Below are 24,630 nucleotides of genomic sequence, written 5' to 3'. Positions count from 1 at the left end.
TGATCTCCAGGTTGTGGGATTGAGCCCCAAGTCAGGCCTGTGCTCAGCACAAGAATCTGCTTGAGTTTTCTCCCTCTGCTCCTCCATCCACTCGCACACATTCTCTCAAATAAATACATAACCTTAAAAAAAAAAAACAAAAAAAGAAAAGAAACTGAAGGATTAAACCCCCAAATAAGAAAAACCAGGGACTTAAACTCAACTTAGAACCACCTCATCCCTAGCTTCCTGGCAGTGAAAAGTAAATCTCTGGGAGAAGATATCAGCATTCAAAGACTCAGAGTATTTCTACAATTTTTCATAACAATGTCAATCACTCAAAAGAAATATCTAAATAGACTAGAAGGCACAATGTGACCAAAAACTGAGAGAAATAATATAAAATAGAAACAAATCCATAGGATATCCTGATATTAGTTATCAGATACGGGCTTTAAAATGGCAAAGATGAATGCATGTTAAGCAATTAAATGATAAGATTTCAATAGAGAATTAAAAACTATAAAAAAAGAACCAAGTGGAAACTCTAAGTTAAAAAATGAAACATGATATTAAATATTTACTAGATTAAACAGTGAATTAGACATAGCTGAAGAGAAAAACAGTTTCTCCTAAAAATTTTTTGGAGATAATACTGAATCTGTAAGTCAATATGGGAAGACCTGACATTTCACAACAGAGCCTTCCAATCTATGAACATTGTGTCTCTCCATTTATTTAGGTTTACTTCCTCCCAGGAAAGTTTGTAGAGTTCAGTGTACACAGGTCTTGCATAACTTTTATCGAATTTATACCTAAGTACATCACATTTCTGATGCTAGTATAAATAGTATTGATTTTTCAATTTTGGTCATATATAGAAATGCAACTGATTTGCGTGTGTGTACACACACCTGCAAAATGGTGGTTTTATTAAAGCATAGGGACAGAACCCTTGGGCACTAGGGTTGTGAAGAATGGTTGAGTATATACTTTGAAGTTGGGGAGGGGGAGCAACTGATTTTTGTATACTGACCATGTATACAATAACCTTGGTCCCTTATCAACTTAAGAATTTTTATATATTCCATAGGTTTTCTGTAGAGTCCAGTATGTCATGTGTGAGGAGACTTTTAACTCTACCTTTAGAATTTGAAGGGTTTTTCTTTTTCTTGCCTAGAAACTCCAATACAATGTTTAATAGAAGAGGACGGTAGACATCTTTGCTTTGTCTCTGATCTTAAGGGAAAAACATTTAGTCTTTCACCATTAAGTATGAGGTTAGCTGCAGGTTTTCTTAAGATGCCCTTTATTAAGTTAAGGGTGTTTTCTTTTTTTTTCTTTCCTGAGAGTTTTTATCAGAAATGAATGTTGGATTTTGTCAAATGCCCTTTCTCTACTTACTGAGTTGATCTTATGGTTTTCTTATGTTAGTAGGTCAATAGAGTGAATTGCAATAATTTTCTAATGTTAGCCCAAACTTGCACTAACATAAACCTTATTAGGTCACATATCATTTTTACACATTGTTCAATTCAAATTGCTAAACTTTGTTTAGAACTTTGGCATCTGTGTTTGCGATAAATCTTTGTCATTTTCTTGTGATTTTGGTATCAGAGTAATTCTGGCCTCAAAGGAGTTGGGAATTACCCCCTCTTCTATTTCATGGGTGTATTTGGGGGGAAGTGGATATTTTCCTCCTTCAATATTTGAAAGAATTCACCAGAAAGTCGAGTTTGGCATTTTCTGTCAGGAATATATGTAGGGGCACCTGGGTGGCTCAGTTGGTTAAGTGCCTGACTCATGATTTCAGCTCAGGTCATGATCTCAGGGTTCTGAGATTGAGCTCTGCCTGAGGCTCTGCACTCAGCACAGAATTGGCTTGAGATTTTTCTCTCCCCCTCAACCCCTCCCCTGACTTGCATGTGCTCTCTCTCGAATAAATAAATCTTAAAAAAATATATATCTATAGAATCTGTAGTCACATCATTTCTCTCATTCCTAATATCAGCAATTTATGTCTTTTTTTCTCATCAGTCTAAAGATTTATCAATTATATTGATCTCAGAGTTAACTTTCAGCTTCACTGACTTTCTCATTGGATTTTATTTTCTTTGCATTGATTTCTTCTCTAATCCTTTTTCATTTGTTTGAGTTTCACTTGCTATTATTTTTCTAGCTTAAGGTGGAAGCTAAAGTCCTTGATTTGAATTCTTTTCTTTTCTAATATAGACATTCAATGATATAATTTTCCCTGTAAGTACTGCTTTACCCGATTCCCAGAAATTTTTGTTTTCATTTATATTAAGTTCAATATACTTTCTTTTTATTTCTTCTTTTTACATTTAAACCATTTTGTCTTTAAATAGATTTCATGGATTCAGTATATGGTTGGATTAAAAAACTGAATCTGATCAGGGTAACTGACAATTTATAATGAGTGTAATTATCAATATTGTGGTTTAAATCTACCATCCTATTGTTTTGTTTTGTTTTTTTCTATTTGTCCCGTTTATTCTTTGTCTCTTTGCTTCCTTCTTTTGGATAATTTTTGTGGCTACATTTTATCATCTTTGTTGTTTTATCAGTTATGATCTTTCCTTTTTATGGTTGCTATAGGGTTACAGTATACATTCTTATCAGTCTACTTTCAACTAATCTACACTATCTCACAGTGTAGTATTACATTAGAACTTTAGAGTAGTATGCTTACATTTCCCTCCTTCTATCTTGATACGGTTATCAGACATTTTGCTTTACTTTTATTAACCACACAATACCTTGTCATTATTTTTGCTTTAAATCATTAATTACCCTTTAAGGATAATTTAAAATGAAAAAAAGCCTTATATTTGTTCACATATTTACCATTTTTGGTGCCCTGGTTACTTTTCATAGAAACATATTTCTATCTGGTACCATTTTCCTTCTGTCTAAAGGCATTCTTTAACATTTCCTGTAGGGCAAGTCTGCTTGTGATGAATTCTTTCAGGCTTTCAAGGTCCGAAAAAGTTTTTATTTCATTTTTGTTTTTGAAAGATATTTTTGCTGGGTATAGAATTCAAAGTTAAGTATTTTTCTTTCAGTACTTTAAAGATGCTAGTTACTCCACTGTCTCTGAATACTATTGTCTTTCGTCTTCTTTTAACTTTAGCTGCTTTAAGACCTTTCCTCAGCCACAGGTTTTAAGGAATTTGATTATGATGTGTTTTGGTATAGTTTTATTTCTTATACTTAGAGGTTCACTGAGTTTCTTGGGTCTCATTTGTTTCCCTTTCTCTGGAGACACTGTCCTGTGCTGTCTAATATCTAATATTTGAAAAGAGTCTCATATTTTGTGTTTTTAGAATTTCAAATGGGTAAATCCAATCCCTATTATTCCATTGGCCAGAGGCAGAAGTTCATTTCAGGTATCTCATTTTTACCATATACAATTTTTATTTTTTGTATTTACTTAACTTTTAAATTCCATGACAAAAATGTTTCATCTATAAAGTTACTAAAATTGTTTTATTATCCCACCTCTTTAAATACACATTATGTGCATTTACAGAAAAAGGCAATTGGAAAACATTAATGGACTTAAATACAGCATGTAGGCAAAACACACTTACGTTTTCTAAACCTGTTTGATGATGATATACAAGGAAACTTGTTACAAATCATAATGCTTCCAATAATCTGTCAGGAAAAAAGATCACATTAATACCCCTTTACACTTCAACACATATTCTCTGAGCCACCCTGGGAAAAAGTAATATTTGTTTTTATTCCCTGAAGTAATTATTAGTAGGTTTACACTTATTAAATATATCCTTAAAATTTTCGCCACTTTGGAAAATCATAAAGTTAGTAAGCTAGCTAGATTTCTTTTTTATTGGGTCAAATAGGGTACAAATGTTGTATATAAGGTACATAGTTTAAATCTTTGGGACAAGAGACTACGAGAAGATAAACAAGCCAGTAGACCTTCTATTCTTATACCACTAAAACTGTAGATCATAGCAGGTAGATGTATATAGCCACCCCATTACCAGAGAGATGTAAATTCTTCTGACAATTAATCTTTCTAAATTTTGTAGTAAGGTCAAAAATATAAAAACATTACACACAGCACACAAAGAATTACAGAAAGTTAATGATATGAACCCTGAAACAAAATAATCCACACTTTCATTTGGAAGGTAAGAAATGAAACTAATACTATAATGCTTAGGATCTAATATAAAATTTTCACTGATTTAAGTTGAATTATATTGATTGAAACTTTACAGAGTAACTTTGCATGGTATTAATTCATGAGATAATCAGTAGATACACAGCTCTAGTCAAGTCTTATAAACCCCTAAACGTTTTCATAGGTTAAGTGAAATCAGCTAAAAAATACCAAACAGGAGTAGAGATTTGTGAGAAGTACAAAACACATAAATGCAATAGATATATAATGTAATCTGTGCAATTCAAAATCCCCCAAAATTCCTTATGAAATGTACAAGTAATAAATAATAGTCATACTTGACTTAATATCAAGTTAACAAAATAATGACTAATCAACCTTGTGTTTTACTAGTCAATTGCTTAGAAACACCAACTGCCACTTTAAAATTACCTTTACCATAAAAATAGAAGGCATATCAAACTCTTTAATCATCAAACATCCAAAAAAATTTGGAAGGCAATGGTCAATCAAAAATATTATCTGTTAAAAAAAGGTGATTAAAAAACATACATAACCTATTTTTTTTTTGCACAATTTTCTTTTCTTATGAAAAAGGGCACTTAGTGTATAGCTAAAGCTTTCAGAAAATAAAGATCCTGTTGACTTTTCTATTAGGCAGATTACATGTTGTACAGTTTTTTAATATAAAAATATAAATATTTTTGAGTCGGTGAAGGTGAAATAAGTGGTTGGTGTAAAAATCCCATCACCATTTTACTTGAAAAAAAAACTTTTTTTCCCCCAAAGACCATGAAAACAATACTGATTCCAGGCAGTTCTGTGTTGCCAGAAGCTTCCCAAATTATAAAACACTGCAGTATTCAATGAAATTTCAAAAGTGGGCCCGTAGTCTTTTGTTTTCTTCTCGTAGTCTTTCAATTTCAGCCACTAAACCTTCATTCACTGAGTATCTTTCCAGCAAAGAGTGCATTTCATTCTAGAAAAGGGGAAAAATGCTTTTGAAATCATTGGTATTTCACATTTGGCAAGCAAGCTGTTTTACATACATTCAGCTATCATTTCTGTCATGTTCAATTAACTAGCTGAATGGTATTTCTTGTACTTAACCATCCTTACTACTTTGTTAATATAAATGAAAGATCACTGGTAAAAGTTATATATTTGGAAGGCTTATATTTGCAAATGTGGGAAATTTTTAGCTTACTTATTAAAATAAATAAATAAACAAACAAACAAGCAAGCAAGCCGTGGAAAAGTAGCCTTAACCAGAATAAGTTAAAAAGAAGGGTGACTAGTTAAAATCTCTTTTACTTATTAAATTTCTAAAACTCCCTCTTTATTTATCCTAACAACTAGATATAATAAAGCAAAAACATATGACTTTTTAATGGACTTTTTAGATCCACAACTCTAAACTCATTTAAATAAAATATGTCATACTTACCAGCTGCATGTGAAACTGTTTAATCATCTCCACTTGCAAATTCACAATGTCCCTATGGCATGCTTCTCTAAGGAAGAACGTAAAATACTTGGTAAAATTATAATGGTTTCACCAATTCTAGATCATTCAAAAACTGGCTAAACTTTTCTCATTGTTTCAAATTATTGGATGTTAGTAATAATAATACTAATAATAAAAAATACCAATGCACCTAGAATTTATTTACTATGTACTAGGCATTGTTCCTTGTACTTTAAATGGAAGAACTTATTTAATCTTTACAATTAGGTGCAATTATTACCTCCACTTTACCAATGAAGGAATTGAGCCATAGAGCAGTTAAAACTTATCTAAACAAGCAGCGAATGTTGGAGCTAGTATACAAATCCCAACTGTATACCTATACAGTTTTCATACTACACATTCCTTAATGTAGAAACTGACATCAAGGAAAGACACAGGTTTATATTATAATAATTATATTATTATATTATAATAATATAGGTAATTTACTAGGTTACAATGTTTTAACTATTATCAATGTTTTGGCTATTAAAAAAAAAATACTTCCAGTAGAATGCCAAAGGGTTATTTGGGTGGTTATACTATAGGTTACACTATAAAATTAATTCATTCATGCCTACAAAAGAATACATGAAAATTATGAAGTATAATAATAAAAGAATCAGTTACCCACCACACAATTTATGAGCTAGAACATTACCAAAATTACAGAAGCTTCCTCTGTGCTCCTTTCTGACTCTATCACTTAACATAGAAGAAGCCCAGGAAAGAAGTCACTATTCTGATGAATTTTGTTTAAAAAATGTTTTTAGGGGCAGCCCGGGTAGCTCAGCAGTTTAGCACTGCCTTTAGCCCAGGGCCTGATCCTGGGGACCCAGGATCAAGTCCCAAATCAGGCTCCTTGTATGGAGCCTGCTTCTCCCTCTGCTTGTGTTTCTGCTCTTCTCTCTGCATCTCTCTGTGTCTCATGGATAAATAAATAAAATCTTAAAAAAAAATGTTTTTAAAAAACTGTGTAACATAGAAGCTGCAATCAATATATTTTCACTATGCTTGGTTTTGAGCATTACAAAAATACCACATCCTATTTAGTACTGAGTAGTGTACATTTAAGAAATTAACTCAATATCATGTTTTCAATATTCATATTTTATATATTTGTAAGCCACTGATTTGTATCAGTGTACAGATTCTCCTGTCAATTGACATTAGGATTTTAGGATTGTTTGCACGATCTTACTATTACAATGTTGTTATAAACAATCAAATATATAATTTCCCAATCCACATGCACCCATATCTGTAGATGATATACCAAAGAGTAGATATGCTGAGTTAAAGGTATGATCCAGATGTATCCTTACTTAGTTTTACAAAATAATGCGAACTATTTGCGAAGTGGTAGTATCAGTGAACATGCTTGTCAGTAGTATAACACAATTCCTCTTGCTCTGTATCCACACCAAGACTTGGTCTTGCCAGATTTTTTACATTTTCCCATCTAATGGGTGTGAAAAATCTGTTGCATTTTCAGTTCTCTGATTAACTACAGGATTGAACATCTTTCCTGATGTTCATAGACCATTCCTCTTCTGTGAAATGCTTGTCCATGTCTTTTAACCTTGCTTTTCTACTGAATGTCCTTTTTTAAAAAATATTTTATGGGGATCCCTGAGTGGCTCAGTAGTTGAGTGCCTGTCTTTGGCTCAGGGTGTGATCCTGGAGTCCCGGGATCGAGCCCCACACAGGGCTCCCTGCATGGAGCCTGCTTCTACCTCTACCTGTGTCTCTCATGAATAAATAAATAAAATCTTAAAAAACATTTATTTATTTATTTGTTTGTTTGTTTGTTTATTTATTTATTTGAGAGAAAGAGCACAAGGAGGGGGAAGGGCAGAGACAAGCAGACTCCCCACTGAGCAGGAAGCCCGACACGGGGCTCAATCCCAGGACCCTGAGATCATGACCTGAGCTGAAGGCAAACATTTAACTGACTGAGCCAACCAGGTGCCCCTTGAATGTCTTTTTTTCTTTTTCGTTTCTGAGAGTTCTTTACATTATCTGATCCTTTGTTGGATATATGAGACCAGCAGATAGATTTTTGTCCTTTCACTTTGTTAATGGTGTCTTGTAATGAGTAGTCCTTATCAACGTTCTCTAATGACTGACCTAACAACACAATCAAATTTGCCAATCTGTTTTTATTGGTAGTGTATCCTCTTATGTTTTAATAACTTTTCTACCCTAAAGTCACATATAAACTCTCTTACAATGCCTAAAATTTCACCCTTTAAACTTTTATGCTGGGTAGAATTGATTTTTTTAATATCAGGGAATAGGGATCTATAGTTTTCTCTATCATATATCAGATTTCTATATATGCCCAGGTTTTGCTCTCATCCATTTGATTCCTCTGGGCAATTTGTCCATCCTGTGCTAATGCTACACTATTGTAATTATAGCTTAAAGATTAAGCTTACCCATCTGACAAACAAGTCCCCTTCAACCTTGTTCTTCTCTAGAGTGTCTTGGTTATTCCTGGATCTTTTCTTCTTTCACATAAATTTTGAAGTTATCCTATCATCATCTTCCAAAAAACACAGTTGGGATTTGATTGAAATTGTACTCAATCTACAGACCAATTTAGAAGAACTGACATCTTCATATCTTTCCATTTATTTAAGTGTTAATGCTTACTGATAAATTATTAACTGCTTTTCTACAAACATCTTTACCATCTTTGGTCAGATTCATTCCTAAGTATCTTACTTTTTCTGCTACAACTATAAGTTTGTTTTTTTTTTTTAATTCTCTTCTGCTTTCAAGTATGACAAAAGCTGGATTTAAAACAAATAAACTGGGGGCACCTGGGCGGCTGAGTCGTTTAAGTGGCTGCTTTCAGCTCAGGTCATAATCTCAGGGTCCTGGGATCGAGCCCTGAGTTGGGCTCCCTCCTGAGCAGGGAGTCTACTTTTCCCTCTCCCTCTGCCCCTCCCCATAGCTTGTGCTATCTCAGTCTCTCAAATAAATAAATAAAATCTTAAAAAAAAATAAAACAAATTGAAAGCATCAAAGAACCACTAAGGTGGTCAGGATCTGAGGGGCTATGGTCTTGCAAAGAAGGGAAGTTGGGTAGGTAAGCCCCACATTTACCTCTGCTTTTCCCTCTGTGGGAATGTGTCTATTATACAGTTTTCCCTCTGGGGAAAAGAGGCTGAAGTGAAAACAGAAGCCTGGAGTCTGAGAGAGTCTCACTGGTTTGGGGAGTGCTAGGGTTTGCGACAGCAAAGCAGCCAAGGCTTCAAGGTACCAAGAAGGTACCTGCAGAAAAGTAAACCTAAAACTGCAATCTCCCCCTCAAGATATCTGTTGACTCCTCAGCAATGCCTATACTGGGTTAGACGGCAGAAAAACAAACATAAAGCAGCAGCTGGGGTAGACAAAGATTTTGGCAGCCTTGTGATGCTGGGGAAATAGAGGCCAAAGTTCAGGACCCACCAAGGTAAAAAGACCGGTGAATGCTCCAGATATTCAGTTGACATTCTAGAAGGGCAGAGACTAAACGCTAGGAATAAAGGCAAATCAGAAATAAACTAGCCCCAAGAAAACCTGAAAGCCAGCAAGTATAGGAACAGAGTAATCTGCCTGCCAGAGGAAACTGGAATCTTCTTGAAAGATAATAAAAGTAGACCCACAGACTTCTGCTTAGGAAGTAATCTCTCCAGCTCTCAGAGTGAGGACAAGGCAGATAACCTATAAAATCATACATTTTTAAATTCAACTTGAGAGTGCAAAGAAATCTAAATGAATGAAAGTCCAGAAAATGATGAGTCCCTCCTAGAAGAGAGAGCCATGGCTTTTCATCCTCAATAGAGCAGGGGGTGGAGGGTGGGACAGTGGCTGTTGATAGGGTCGGGAGAACTAACTGCAATTTTTATAGGTTTCTGAAGGCCAAATAGGATTGGCACAACAGTTTATAATCAAACAATTTAGAATCAAACAGTTTAGAATCAAACAGTTTAGAATCCAAGGAGTCCTAGCCACAAAGACAGTCTCCGTCCACTCACCAACTGTTTGCCACAGGCCTTTGCTGAGTGCTGAGGTAAAAAACTAGGGGAAGGGCAGGGAGCTGAGAGAGACACAGTAGGGCAGAAATGCACAGGGCCTGTGAAGTCCACGGGCTGTGGAAACTGAGAGTAACCTGCCTGAAGCACTCCAGACCCTTGTGCAGATAGCAGCCTCTACAGCTGAGAAAGGACAGCTGATAGAGCCCCTCCACACCTCCTCCATTCCTCTACTGTACGGTATAGCTATGCAAGACTTACTGTAGGTTGAAATCAGAGTGAGTGAATTTATAGAAACCCTTTGAGCCACTCCGGGTCTGCACTGAGTCCCAAGCACGGGCTGCCTATGGTTCATGGAGGGGCAGAATAGTTGAGAGCAGCCCTACTCATCCCTACTCCCCAGGTGCAGGTAGGTATGCAAGACATGCTGAAAGCTGAAGGCAGGGCAGCACTGTCTTTCCCAATCTGCCCCAGCACAAGAGCTGTCTCCCTTTCCAACACTGCTTTACTCACACTATATTAAGGTCAGCTGTACCCAGACAATTCTCTTTTGCCACATTTATACATTCCTGAAAAACCTCATATTCTTTAAAATTATATATTGAAAACAGCAGGACTAGATTTTTAAAAATGTACCGTGTGTGTAACAGAATATTATCAGCCATAAAAAAAGAAAATTGTGGGATCCCTGGGTGGCGCAGCGGTTTGGCGCCTGCCTTTGGCCCAGGGCGCGATCCTGGAGACCCGGGATCGAATCCCACATCAGGCTCCCGGTGCATGGAGCCTGCTTCTCCCTCTGCCTGTGTCTCTGCCTCTCTCTCTCTCCCTGTGTGCCTATCATAAATAAATTAAAAAAAAAAAATTAAAAAAAAAAAAAGAAAGAAAATCGTGTACTATGCAATATGCAACATGGACAAACCTAGAGGACATTACACTAAATGAAATAAGCCAGTCACAGAAGGACAAATACTGAATGATTCTACTTATATGAGATCTCTAAAACAGTCACACTCATGGAAGCAAAGAATAGAATAGTAGGTATCAGGAGTTGAGGAGAACAGGAAATAGGAAGTAGCCAAATGGCAAATACAAAATTTCAGTTAGACAAAATGAGTAATTTTTAGGGATCTGCTGTACAATATTGTGTCTAAGGTTAGCAATACTGCATTGTAGAGCTAAAATTTATTAAGAGGGTAGATCTCATTGTAAATGTTTTCACCACAATAAAACTAATAGAAGAAAGAAAGAAAGAGAAAGAGAGAGAGAAAGAGAGAAAGAGAAAGAAAGAAAAAGAAAGAAAGAAAGAAAGAAAACAGAAGAAAGAAAAGCCAGAAAAAATACAAAAGAAAGAAGGACGGAAGGAAGGACTGAAGAGAAGTACCTTCTTCCTTCCCTTCCTTCCTTCCTTCCTTCCCTCCCCCCTCCCTCCCTCCTCCCTCCCCCTCCCTCCCTCCCTCCCTCAATCCCTCCCCCCTCCTCATCTCCCACACGTTTCTCCATAACAGACTTAAAGAAAAAGGATAGGAGCAGACTAACTAAAATTTATGCAACTTTGTAACCAGAGAGAGCATTAATAAAAACAATTAAACCCTAGTAAAAATACTAGCATAGTTTAAATAATGAATAATCAATGACTATTTGACCAATAATCAATAATGAATTAATCAATAAACAAACCCTAGTAAAAATACTAGCATTGTTTAAATGGTGAGGTAATCAAGAGGTAAGAAAAAAGAAGAAAGGATTGGGGCTGTCAAGGATGGAGGCAAGGATAAAATATCCAAAGGTGGGGAACAATCACAAAATAAGTCCTTCCAAACATTTTGTGTTTTTTGGCACAAAGCCAAAGCAGGTTAAAAGGAAGGGAACAGGAAGAGATGGGCACTGACAGGGGGTTTGCTGCCTTCAGCTATGTTCATATACTTTGTCTTAGCAACTGTTATATGAACCGACACAACTCCTCACCATCGTTGTCATCACTGTCCTATTTCCCAGTCACAAATGAATTAATCCACATTAAAGAATATATACCTTAACCGGACACATTGTACCTACCATAATTCAACTATAAGGCCTTTGTGGGCAGATTACTTATAATTGTATCTCTAGTATGCAGTACATATACTAGGCATGTTGTAAATGTCAAAAATGACCAAAAATGATTATCTTACTTTAAAAATACACTGTTAACATGCAAAAATATTTTTTCAAAACACTTCTTTAAAACAGGCTCTCATATGGAGCCCAATGTGGGGCTTGAACTCACGAATCCTGAGGTGAGCTGAGATTAAGAGTCAGACATTCAACTGACTGTGCCCGTGCAGGTGCCCCAAAAACACTTTTAACATTTAAAAGAAACATGCACCAGGGCACCCAGGTGGTGCAGTCAGTTGAGCATCTGACTCTTGATCTCAGCTCCTGTCTTGATCTCAGGGTTATAAAATTGAGCCCCATGTCACGCTCCACACTTAGTCCCCACCAAGTCTGCTTGAGAGTCTCTCTCTCTCTCCCTCCCTCTACCCCTCCTGCTTGTGCTCTCTCTCTAAAATCAATCAATTAATCTTAAAAAAAAATGAAAAAAGGAACCTGCACCAACAAAAGCTGTACATCTTAACTAGCATTGTTGCTCAAATATATTCCAAATCAGAGCAAGAATACTAAGTAACTACACGTCAGAAAAGGAAAAAACACACACAAAAGATTCTAATAATTGAAAATAGCTTCCAATATATATTGAGATGATAGGTAAAAGGAAGCAACAGTGTTGAACACATTCTTAGCAAAAAATTTTTTATTCACTATTATATTCTGATGCATTGCTTCAAAATATTCAGAATTCCTTTAAAAAATTCCTTCTCTACTACATTATTACACATATCATACTTAACAGGTGATCTATAAATATTTCAGGTAAGAATATCATTGGGAATTACCAGAATCTGTTCAAATTTTGATGATAAAAAAAAATACATGATGGCAGCCTGCCTGCTACACTGCCCTGCCAAGCTATCTAATAATTGCCCTAGGTAAATGTACTTTTTCCTGGCTGATATTCAATAAATTCAGTACAACAAGATCAACAGAACTCATCATGTTTTCTATTGTTTTTATGAACCCCAAAACCTAGGCAAAAGTAGCAACTGTCAATATTACTTATGGTTCTGGTTTTACATCTAATAAAAAAAGCCAGGTAATGTCTAGATAGAAAGAGCAATTTCTCAATTACTAACTACCTGAAGTCATCCAATGTCTCCTGTATCATGTTCTGAATAAAACGGATTTGAACAGATGTCAATGGTGCATTTGGCCGATTATTTCCAATGGTATCAGCTATTTTTTCTGAGAGTGAACTGGCAACTCCAGCAGTGACAGAGGATGCTATCTTTGGATCTAAAATAAGTAATGGAGAAAATATTAATAGTCAGCTTAAACTAAGAGACATTAAACATTTGTAAATAAGATTTGGCATGAGAAGACTTGAAAAACTGGTAAAGAGGGATCCCTGGGTGGCGCAGCGGTTTGGCGCCTGCCTTTGGCCCAGGGCGCGATCCTGGAGACCCCGGATCGAATCCCACATCGGGCTCCCTGCATGGAGCCTGCTTCTCCCTCTGCCTATGTCTCTGCCTCTCTCTCTCTCTGTTTGACTATCATGAATAAATAAATAAAATCTTTAAAAAAAAAAAAAAAAAAACTGGTAAAGAACAGTGTTCCTGTGACATTTAGAAAAACTCACTGTCTGGAATACAAATATTAGAAACTTTCTATGACATTATTTCTAATAGTCATTCATCTATCTATCTATCTATCTATCTATCTATCTATCTATCAACTGCCAAATGTCTAATATAATAACATACGACAGAGGGATTAATCTTGAAGAATCTTAGAACCATTTACTCTTATAAAAAATGAATGTGACATGCTACATCACAAACTAGATAAACCAAGACTATTAAAAATAAACAGAAGGAATATAGGAGTAAAGTACCGCTACAAGCAAAGCCCCAGTGTTTATACTAATGCAATATATCCACAGAAACCTTAAAATATAAATATCTATATAAAAGAGTTACTTCTATACAAAGAGTTTCTATAGATAACTTGTATAACTGAACCTAATATCCCATTAAATGTGATCAAGTTTTTAGGATCTATGGCATGAACTCTACACAGGACTTCAGTATGGATGGGGGGGAGGGACAATTTCAAGTAGTTAATGACTCATTTTCAAAGGGTCCTACATTATATTCCTATTTGTATCATATTAGATTAAGACCCTTATACATTGGATTGAAAATCAAATTCACACCAAGAGTATCAAATCAATGCCAAGTTTAACCATTCATATACATGTCATTGTCCTTTAGTAAGAGAGTCACAGTAGACAAGCCTCGTCAAGTTTAAACTCTTATTTCCTTAGCCTATGATCACTGTTTATTTATCCCTTCAAGTTAAATGGTGGGAGTTTTCAACTTAACACTTTCAAATATCAGGAGGTTTTATGTACTTACTTGGAGTTGAAGATCCAATGAGGTGGGGTTCATATATGAATTGGGCTTCAATTTCTTTCTCTGGCTTTTCAAATTTCTCAGGACTTCTTGTTTGGTTAGATGACGGAGAGGTATTCAGATTTCCAGTTTCAGTACAAGAAATCAACTTTGCAAACTTTTTAAAATAAACAATATATCAATTCTGGTGTTATCATTATTATATACATAACTTGTATCTACTTTTCTTTTTTCTAGCAGAGTCAAAAAGCGAAGAATAAGAAGGAATATAGAAGGAAAAGAAACTGCTAGAAAAGGGGCAAAACATAACAAGTTTACTAATCAAAAATAATTTCAATGATAACATGATAAGGAAATGCTCATTTGCTAAGCATCTGCTTTTGTGTCACTGAAAATGACATACACACACATCAAAAAAAAAAAAAAATCCCTAAACTCATGTGATAACCAGACAGAAATATTAAAAAAATACGTCAGAAGACATTTTTGTACTTCTTAAATATCTTTTCAATATCATTCTAAAAAATCAATATGAAAATGTGACAGACGTGGCCTTGCTGGTAACAGCTGGTAACATCTGTCCATTCTAAGCCCTTACTTGGCTATTTTGGATACTGTATTATAGCAGAAGGTAATGAAGATGTATACATTCTTAGCACCACCAATTAGCTCTAAGACTTAGAGTAAATGACTTGACCAGTAACTTGTGCTTTCTGCTGCAATGGAAATAAATTCTAAAAAAACTCAGGTATGAACTAGGTCAGGTACCTTGTCAAGAAAAAAAAAACAGTGTAAGTTTGTACCTGCTGTTACCACCAACATTTCCATAGACAGATTTTCAAAAAGTATTTAGTTTTTAACATGTGACTTCATGATTTAAGAGTATTTTTCTCCCTGATAGGTGTACAGCACTGTCAATAATTAGGACATATCCCCCGACAGTTGCCTGCTTTCTCTCTCATGATGAGCTTCATCATATGCTTGCTACTAACAAAGGCACACAGTGAGCTCAAGTACTATTTTTAGGCAGATACCTGTTTGAGGGAGTCCTTAGGTTCCTGTTTTCCCAGATACACTTTCTTAGATTCAGCTGTCAGATCATGATTTTCATTTTCTTCCTTCCCTGGAGATCCCATAAAGACATTAAGAGGACTAGAATGCAATACTGAAGTGCTTGAAGCTACTGGATTTTTTCTTGGAGGAAGGATTGAATTCAATTGTGGTAGAAAATCAATGGCTGAAAAAGAGGAGAAAAAAACTATTCGCATATGGTGGTTTTCCTCAATGTTGGATATTTAAGAAAAGCACTTAACATGACCGACAGGTTGATATGGTAGAAAGACATGCAATCTGGATTCAGGAGGCAAGTTCATTTGTCAGCTCTACTCCTTACTTGATGTGTACAAAATCTTGGGCAAAAATCAAAAACTCTTGTTTCCTGATCAGTAAATGTCAATAATGATATCCATCACCCTGAGTCGTGAAACTAAAGAGAGATACTATGTAAAACCACTTTGAAAACTGCAAAGCCTAATGAATGTTTTAGTTAATATCATTAGTTTTTGATAACTGAAAATTGTTAATTTGGTATGTATCTGTAGTTTATATAGGTAGTCAGCCTCTAAGATGACTCTGAATGATCCCTGCCTGCTGGCATGGATCCATGCTCTCATGTAATTCCCTCCCTTTGAATGTGGGCAGGACTTAGTAACTTGCTTCTAACAAAGAGAATACAGCAAAAGCGGTGGGATGTCACTTCCAAGATTAGGTTACAAACGCGCAGTGGCTTCCATTTTTAGTGCTGTCTCTGACTATCTCAATTGAGGGAAGCCAGCTGCCATGTTGCTAACTGCCCTGTAAGAGAGGTCCACATGGGAAAGAACTGGTATCTTCTGCTAACAGCCACATGTATGTGCTTCGAAGAAGATCCTTGCCCAGTCGAGCCTTGAGATGACTGCAGCCCTGTTGACATCCTGATTAAAGCATCAGAAGAGACCTGAAGCGAAAGGCACCCAGCTTAGCTGTGCTCAGACTCTTAACCCAGAATTATGAGATGATAAATGTTCTTTTCAGTTTCAAAATGTTGGGAGTAATTTGGGGGCATCTGGGTGGGGCATTCAGTTAAGAATTGACCCTTGTTTTTGGCTCAGGTCGTGATTTCAGAGTTGTAAGATCAAGCCCTATGTCCAGCTCTGTGCTCAATGCAGAGTCTGCTTGAGATTCTCTTTCCCACTCTCTCTAATCCTCCCACTCATGCTCTCTCTCTCTCTCTCTCCAAAATTAATAAACCTTTTTTTAAAATGTTGGGGTAATTTGTTACATATCAATAGACAACATAATATCACTTTTAATTTTCATAAAAATACTTCTCAATAGTTCTTACCATCTTTGCCTATGGACTCATCACCTCCCTTGTTAACCACAGCATCTATAATAAAATTAGAAAATCAAATTTTTAAAATTGTGAAAAAGAAGCCATAGCAACTTAAGCTTCCTATTCATTCCCCAGAGAGTTAGATTTTAAGAAGGGAAATCTGAGTGAAGTTACAGCTGAGACTCATAAACTTCATTTTTCTTTCTTTCAGCTTTATGCATAGCAACAAATATGAAAAGTAATTCTATGGTATAGCGTCATTTAATGAGACAGCAAGGTATACTAGAAAAGCACTGCAGAAGGCTCCAGAAATCTATAATACAATTCTGGCTATACCACTTAATAGTTTTATAACCTTAGACAAGTCTTTAATATAATTAAACTTCAGTTTCTGCATCTATATAATGAGAATAACATCCTGATGATCTCATAAGATTGTTTTGAGGAGCAACTGAAACAACATAAAAATAGTTTGTAAGCATTACAATGATATAAAAAACAAGAGTTTATTAATATTTATTTTAATAGCAGAATATGTATAAGAATATTCCAATACTATAATACTATTTATTTACCAACTAACAACCAAAAATTGCTTCACTCCATTTTAGCAAATAAAAAAACAGGCAAAAGCCATAAAAAAAATCCACCAGAAATTCAAATGGTCAATAAATTATCATACATTATTACCATAGTAGTAGGAGTATCATCCACTCCTCTATCTGCATGTGTGGGCATTTTATACACATACACACACACACACACACACACACACCTAGTAATCACACAACATATATACACTTAGAAGTTATTAGTTTTCTCCAAACAAAAACAGAAGATGAAGAAATTGAGGGACAGACTAATAAGCCTTTTACCTAGGAGAGTTGCATTCATAAACCTCTTGACAATGAAAACCAGTACTATATTTAGTATCCATGCTTATTAACAATATGAAATACTAATAAATGAAGGGCATATAGCTCAAAATTCTAATCATATTTTTAAAAAGTAAAGAGGAATTTCTATCTTTTACTCATTTCTCTTAAAAACTACTAACGAGGTGATCCCTGGGTGGCTCAGCAGTTTGGCGCCTGCCTTTGGCCCAGGGCACTATCCTGGAGTCCCGGGATCTAGTCCCATGTCGGGCTCCCGGCATGGAGCCTGCTTCTCCCTCCTCCTGTGTCTCTGCCTCTCTCTCTATCATAAATAAATAAATAAATCTTAAAAAAAAAAAAAAACTACTAACGAGGAATTCATTTATAGCTCAAACACTTTTAAAAAGCCCCTTCCTACATTCTTCAATTCAGAGAACCCCAGGGGTTCTCATAAGCCAAAGCTCACAGATGGTTACTAACCTCCAAAACCTTTCTCAACTCCAGCCCAGGCCACTTTTCCCTCCTTTGCCCATGTCTTTCCTCTCTTTATTCTTTAACTATGTAGTCTGACCCCTCTTCATCCCAAAAGAAAGGAATCCTCTCTCTTTCATTAAGTGGAAGATAGGGGAATCTGACCTGGCAATGAGAGTAGTCATTTTTAGGCCAGGGTAAGGCAGAAGAAGCTAAATAATTCTGTGCCATCACATATATATTTATTCTCTCTGATTATGAAATCAACTGTAGAAAATTTGGAAAACAGATGACTTTAAAGGAAAAAGTGAAATTTTATAAGATCATGAGTGGATATAACAATTTATACATCCTGCTTACTGTTGACATTTAGATATGTTTCAGAGTTCCATCCATTATTATAAAAAAAAAAAAACAATGCATACAAATCTTTGTGGGATTCTCTGAATATGTTCTACATAAATTTATAGAAATGGAATTAACAGGCCAAAGAGTATGAATACTTAACCTACCAAATTATGCCCTAGAAATTTACTCATATTGTTAGTAATACTGCTATTAGCAGTCAGACTACCCAATTAATGGAAATAGTATGACCATCAGTTTCAAAAAGACACAGCCAAACAATGTACCTAGTTCATACAGTATTAACAAAGATAGGTAATGTTTCTATTTATCAAAATGGTAAAGTTTTTTATGTTTTTGTTTTCCTTCTAATGGCAACATATCCTAGCAATGGGGGGAGAGGGGGGAGAGAGGGAGGGAGAGAGAGAGAGAGAGAGAGAGAAGGATAGAGTATGTGTGTGTGTGGTTAGTGTAAAAGATGAGGCAATCTATCACCTAGCCAAATTTCTTCATGAAAACAATGAATAAATATCAATTAGATACTAATAATCAAAAAACAAATTTTTTAGATTAGAAAGATATTTTTTGCCTAACAAAATACCCAAGATTTTAAGATTTACTTAGAAGTAGGATACAACTAAAAAATTGCCTAAAGAGACAAAACTTCCTTTAAGAAACTTCTGTGGAGGGATCCCTGGGTGGCGCAGCGGTTTGACGCCTGCCTTTGGCCCAGGGCGCGATCCTGGAGATCCGGGATCGAATCCCACATCGGGCTCCCGGTGCATGGAGCCTGCTTCTCCCTCTGCCTGTGTCTCTGCCTCTCTCTCTCTCTCTCTCTGTGACTATCATAAATAAATAAAAAAAAAAAAAAAAAATTAAAAAAAAAAAAAAAAAAAAAAAAAAAAAAAAAGAAACTTCTGTGGAAATTAAAATGCTAACTTGAGAGCTATTTGCATAGTTCCCATGTGAAAATGACAAGCATATACTTCAGAATGGTAACATCTGAAATATCAGGGCAAAGGAAAAGATACCACCCCAGGGACTAAGAAAATTAGCAACTGTCATGAACAGAATCAGACTGAAGCTATTACCCAAATCTTTCAGCTAGAATAAAAATGTAATGAATGCCAGCAAGAGAACATGATCCTCTGATCTGAACAGACTTACCATCTCTGATAGGTGAGAACATATCACCTAAACTACTTTTCCTGGTATCATCAAAGCTGAAGAAATCCTGATTTTTCCCACTGTCCGTTTCCTTAGATATAATATCAGTGTTTATGCTTCGTGGCAAACCTTACAGGAAAATTAGATATGAAAATAATTGTTACTACATCAAAATGAATTTATCATCAGAAGCTAGGCTCTATAAACTAATGCATTATCCAAATTATTGGTAATAATTGGTATTATTATTACAACTGTCAGCACCATGAAAAGAAAACAAGGTAATAACAGCTTAGTTAACCATGATTTTCATGGAATGAAGGGCTCCTCAAAAGCAAATAATCTATTTATTTGTATGATACCACCTTATTTTGACCATTTTGGTGAAAATTTCCTAAAATAAGTATTATATAAGCATATAATACTTTGCTACTCTCTTTAACAAAGTATACTGAACACAACCAACTTCTGTCATAATGGGTTTGCTCTTATGAGCATCTACAAATGATTTCAAAAGTATTTAAGGCATATAGCACGATGCCTAACATAAAGCAGGATTCAAGTAATCTTAGTTCCTTTCCACAACTGCAGTAAATCGAAGTTTTTTTCCCTCTTCTGTCTTTTCACTCACAATGGAAGCTTAACACAAAAAAAAAAAAAAAAAAAAAAAAAAAGGAAGCTTAACACTGCTCTCAGTATTAAGGACCTCAAATGACTTTACTAGCCTCAGGACAGATTTAACCAAGAGGAAAGAAACCAGAATACTAAACCCATAAAGAATACCATAGTAGACAACAATGAATAGGCATGCAGCAGTTTATTTTCCCTGCCAGTTATAATGCAAGGAATCAGGGCAAGGACTTTGTAAGAGAAAATCCATGAGCTCAACAGCTTCTTGCTCATTTTTGGGTTGAGGATTAAGTTCTAGAGACTCAAAAGCTATGATGAAAGTCTGGTATTTTAAATGGTAGCATGTGACTGTATTACTTTTTTTTTAGATTTTTTTTTTTTGAGAAAGATTTTTTTTTTTTTTTTTTTTTTTTTTTTGAGAAAGAGAGGGGGAGAGGCAGAAGGAGAGGGAGAGAGTCTTAAGTGGATGCCCCACTGAGCAAGGAGCTGACTCAGGGTTCAAACTCTGTGAACTCGTGATCCCGAGATCACAACCTAAGCCATATACGTGCTCCCAATAATACCTTTTAAGTAGTGTTTTAGTTGCCATCTTGGTCCAAAATGAAAACTGAAAAGCTAGGATAAAAGCAAAGAACCACCAGAATATCCAAAAATGTCCAAACCTGGCAAATAAAATAAACTTTTCTAATAACACCTGATAATAAGTTAAAATGTGGGCAGCCCGGGGGGCTCAGCGGTTTAGCGCCGCCTTCAGTCCAGGGCATGATCCTGGAGACCCGGGATCGAGTTCCACATTGGGCTCCCTGCATGGAGCCTGCTTCTCCCTCTGCCTGTGTCTCTGCCTCTCTCTCTCTCTCTCTCTCTCTCTCTCTCTCTCTCCCCGTGCATCTCTCATGAATAAATAAATAAAATATTTTAAAAAAAAAGTTAAAATGTTAATGAACATTTGTACATCAGTGTCATTGAAGTGTTTATACCAAGAGTTAATTAAACTGTTACAAAGAAATTTTCTCTCCTTCTTCTAGGTCTTTAAACATGTACGAATACCTAACTCTAGCCTCTGGAACTTCAGGAGAAAGAAAGTTTGGTATCATTTGAAAGTAGTGCTAAAGACGTTTTTTTTTTTTTTACTTCTTAAACAGCTGTTTCCTACCGAAAAAGCACTAGCAACAAGTCTCCAGGAGTTCTCTAAGTTTTTATTTAAATTCCAGTTGGTTAACATAAAGGTTAGGTGTACAATATAATGATTCAACACTTCCATACAACACCAAGTGCTCATCACAAGTGCATTCCTTCATCCCCATCATCTGTTTCACCCATCCCCCCCACCCCTCTCCCCTCTAGTAACCACCAGGTTGTTCTCTAGAGCTAAGAAAAAGCACAGGAGGCATCACAATTCTGGACTTCAAGCTGTACTACAAAGTGATCAAATGGTATGGTACCGGCACAAACATAGACACACAGAACAATGAAACAGAAAACCCAAAAAGGAACCTACCATTAATATGGTCAATTAATTTTTGACAAAGCAGGAAAGACTATCCAGTGGGAAAAAGATCATCTCTTCAACAAATGGTGTTGGGAAAACCGGACAAGAACATGCAAAAGAATAAACAAGTAGACCACTGTCTTACATCATACACAAAAATAAAATTCAAAATTAATTAAGGACCTAAATGTGAGACCTAAAACCATTAAAATCTTACAGAAGAACATAAGCAGTAACCTCTTTGACATCAGCCATAGCAAATTCTTTCTAGATATGTCTCCTGAGGCAAGGGAAACAAAAACAAAAATAAACTATTGGGACTTCATCAAGATAAAAAGCTTCCACACAGCAAAGGAAACAATCAACAAAACTAAAACGCAGCCTACAGAATGGGACAAGAGATTTGCAAATGATGTATCTGATAAAGGATTAGTAAACAAAACATATAAAGAACTTGTCAACTTAACACCCCAAAAATGAATAATCTAATTTAAAAATGGGCAGAAAACATGAACAGACATTTCTCCAAACAAGGCATCCTGATGGCCAGCCGACGCATGAAAAGATGCTCAACATCACTCTTCATCAGAGATATGCAAATCAAAACCATGAGATATCACCTCACACTTGTCAGAATGGCTAAAACCAACAACACAAGAAACAAATGGTGTTGGTGAGGATGTGGAGAAAGGAGAACCCTCCCGCACTGTTGGTGGAAATGTAGTGCTTGGTGCCTTTAGAAGAAGCAACGTGAACTTTTTTCAAACTTCCAATTTATTTTATAGAAAGTTTAAAATATAGTAATAGAAATGATGATAATTGTGATGACAACATTAGCAAAGCCATAATTTACTGAGTGCCTATCATGTGCCAGGCACTTCTGATACATTTTCTCTGGTTTTCACAATAACCCTAAAAGTTAAATATTATCTACAGAAGAGAAAATAAGACTCAGAGTAGTTAAGAAAAATGCCCAAAGTCATGCTGGTACGCTGTCACAGACCCAAGACTTAAGCCTAACATACTCTCAATGTTTCAGAGGGGGTAAAATGTATGTACACGTGTGTGTGAGAAAGAGAGCAAATGATGAAGCAAATGTGGCAAAATTTATAAAACAGTGAATCTACTAAAGGATATACTACAGCTCAGGAGTTCTTTGTACTTTTTCTGAAATTCTTTTATAAGTTTGCAATTATTTCAAAATAAAACTAATAAACAAAAGTTTCTAACTCAGTGGGTACAGAGCAAACATTCATTTTGTCAGAAACACTGCTAATCAGCCAAGAGTTATCATTAATCAATGACCCTGAAGACCCAAGTCTTGCATTTCCTAATTAATGCTGTCATCATTACACGAATTTCCTTATTAAAAACTAAATGAATAATGGTGAAACTTCAGAAAGCTGAAAGTAAATGAGAAAAACTTTATTTTGTTTAATTTTGGGAATTATGAATAGAGTCAACAATAATAAAATAATCTTTGAAAATAATGACAATTTTCATAATATAGTTAATTCAACATCTTGGCAAATATTACTTATTCATTTCAAAATGAATTCCTTCTAAGAAATAATATTTGTTTCTGGGAGTTCTTAAATAAGAAACTAATTATTTTTCTAAATAATATGTAAATGACTTATATAAGGATGATGTAGATATTAACAGAAAATTTATAACAAAGATATCTACTTAGTATTTTTTTTAAATACCATTATATACTATCAAGGCTAACAAAGTTTCAATTCTACTTGAAAATTGTAAACTTATGTTGAGAAGGTACAATGAATATTTTTGTTCAAGTTAAATACTTGTCCTGAAACCTTAAAAAGACATGGATACATCCATTTCTAATGAAACTAGTTGGGAAACACAGTGGTATACCATGTAGACTTTAAAAAATTTTTTTTAATTTTTTTTAAAGATTTATTTATGTATTTGAGACAAAGAGAAAGAGAAGCAAGTGAACACAGGAGGGAAGGGAGAAGGAGAGAGAGAATCCCAGAGAGACTCCCCACTGAGCGCAGAGCCCAACACCTGGAGCTTGATTTCACACCCCTCAAGATCACTATCCCAAGCCAAAACCAAGAGTCTGACAATCAACCAACTGAGCCGCCAGGTGGCCCTACCATACAGACTTTTAAAAAATATGTTGCAAGTTGACAGTATAGAATAACTTCTTAAAATAAAAATAAAAAAATTAAAAAAAAGTTTTCAGGAATTTAGAGAAAAAGAATATCAACAACAAATACAGCAAATACAGGGAAGCTAATCATCACAAAGTCTAAATGAATTCTTTAAGAACCATTTCATCAACATGATTATCCGAGGAGGAAAAATTATTTTAAAATTACAACATTTTTATTTTTATTTATTTTTTTAAAGATTTTATTTATTTGTTCATGAGAGACACGGAGAGATCGAGAGAGGCAGAGACATAGACAGAGGGAGAAGCAGTCTCACTGCCGCAGGGAGTCTGATGCAGGACTTGATCCCAGATCCCAAGATCACACCCTGAGCCAAAGGCAAACACTCAACCACTGAGCCATCCTGGCATTCCTGTTTATTTTTCTTTAATAAACTACTACTATCCTGCTTAATATGTGCCAGGCACTATTTGGCACTTAAATACATTCACTTCATCACCTGACTTGTTTTACATTATGAAATATGAAATAAAAGAAGCCATTAAAAGCTTTTTTTTGTGACTCAGATCAAATCAAAATGACAGCATCAAAGAATCATATTCTCTACTGAATAATCTGAAGACACAGTGGAGGTCATCCAGTCTGGAATGATATTCAGGTAGTTTCTGGGGATGCCTGGGTGGTTCAGCAGCTGAGTGTCAGTCTGCCTTTGGCTCAGATCATGATCCTGGGGTTCTGGGTCTGGGGATCGAGTTCCGCATCGGGCTCCCCATAGGGAGCCTGCTTCTCCCTCTGCCTATGTCTCTGCCTCTCTCTGTGTGCCTTTCATGAATAAATAATTAAAATCTTTTAAAAAAGGGTAAAAACATTATGCTGTTTTTAAAATAACCAATATTTCTTACAACAAAAGTTCAGCTAAATAGACTAAGTACCTTT

General features: G+C 35.5%; 1 protein-coding gene across 6 annotated transcripts in view; it reads right to left on the bottom strand.

Moving 5' to 3' along the window:
* Positions 1-3,461: 3,461 nt before the first annotated feature.
* Positions 3,462-24,630, bottom strand: part of NEDD1 (NEDD1 gamma-tubulin ring complex targeting factor) — a 47,255-nt gene continuing 26,086 nt past the window's right edge. For 5 of the 6 annotated variants that reach the window (XM_038558719.1, XM_038558721.1, XM_038558722.1 and 2 more), the window contains 7 exons: positions 19,432-19,560; positions 16,583-16,627; positions 15,234-15,436; positions 14,203-14,356; positions 12,925-13,081; positions 5,604-5,670; positions 3,462-5,135 (listed from right to left, as the gene is read on the bottom strand). In XM_038558719.1, the coding sequence (XP_038414647.1) occupies positions 5,031-5,135; positions 5,604-5,670; positions 12,925-13,081; positions 14,203-14,356; positions 15,234-15,436; positions 16,583-16,627; positions 19,432-19,560 (860 nt within the window). In that variant the 3' untranslated portion in view covers positions 3,462-5,030. Of the gene's footprint in view, positions 5,136-5,603; positions 5,671-8,107; positions 8,215-12,924; positions 13,082-14,202; positions 14,357-15,233; positions 15,437-16,582; positions 16,628-19,431; positions 19,561-24,630 lie in introns of all 6 variants that reach the window. The other variant, XR_005370588.1, reaches the window with a different exon arrangement.

Source organism: Canis lupus, chromosome 15 (assembly GCF_011100685.1).
Source record: "Canis lupus familiaris isolate Mischka breed German Shepherd chromosome 15, alternate assembly UU_Cfam_GSD_1.0, whole genome shotgun sequence".
Lineage (NCBI taxonomy): Eukaryota > Metazoa > Chordata > Mammalia > Carnivora > Canidae > Canis > Canis lupus.
Note: the sequence above shows the minus strand (reverse complement) of the source record. Positions and strands in the feature narration are given on the sequence as shown.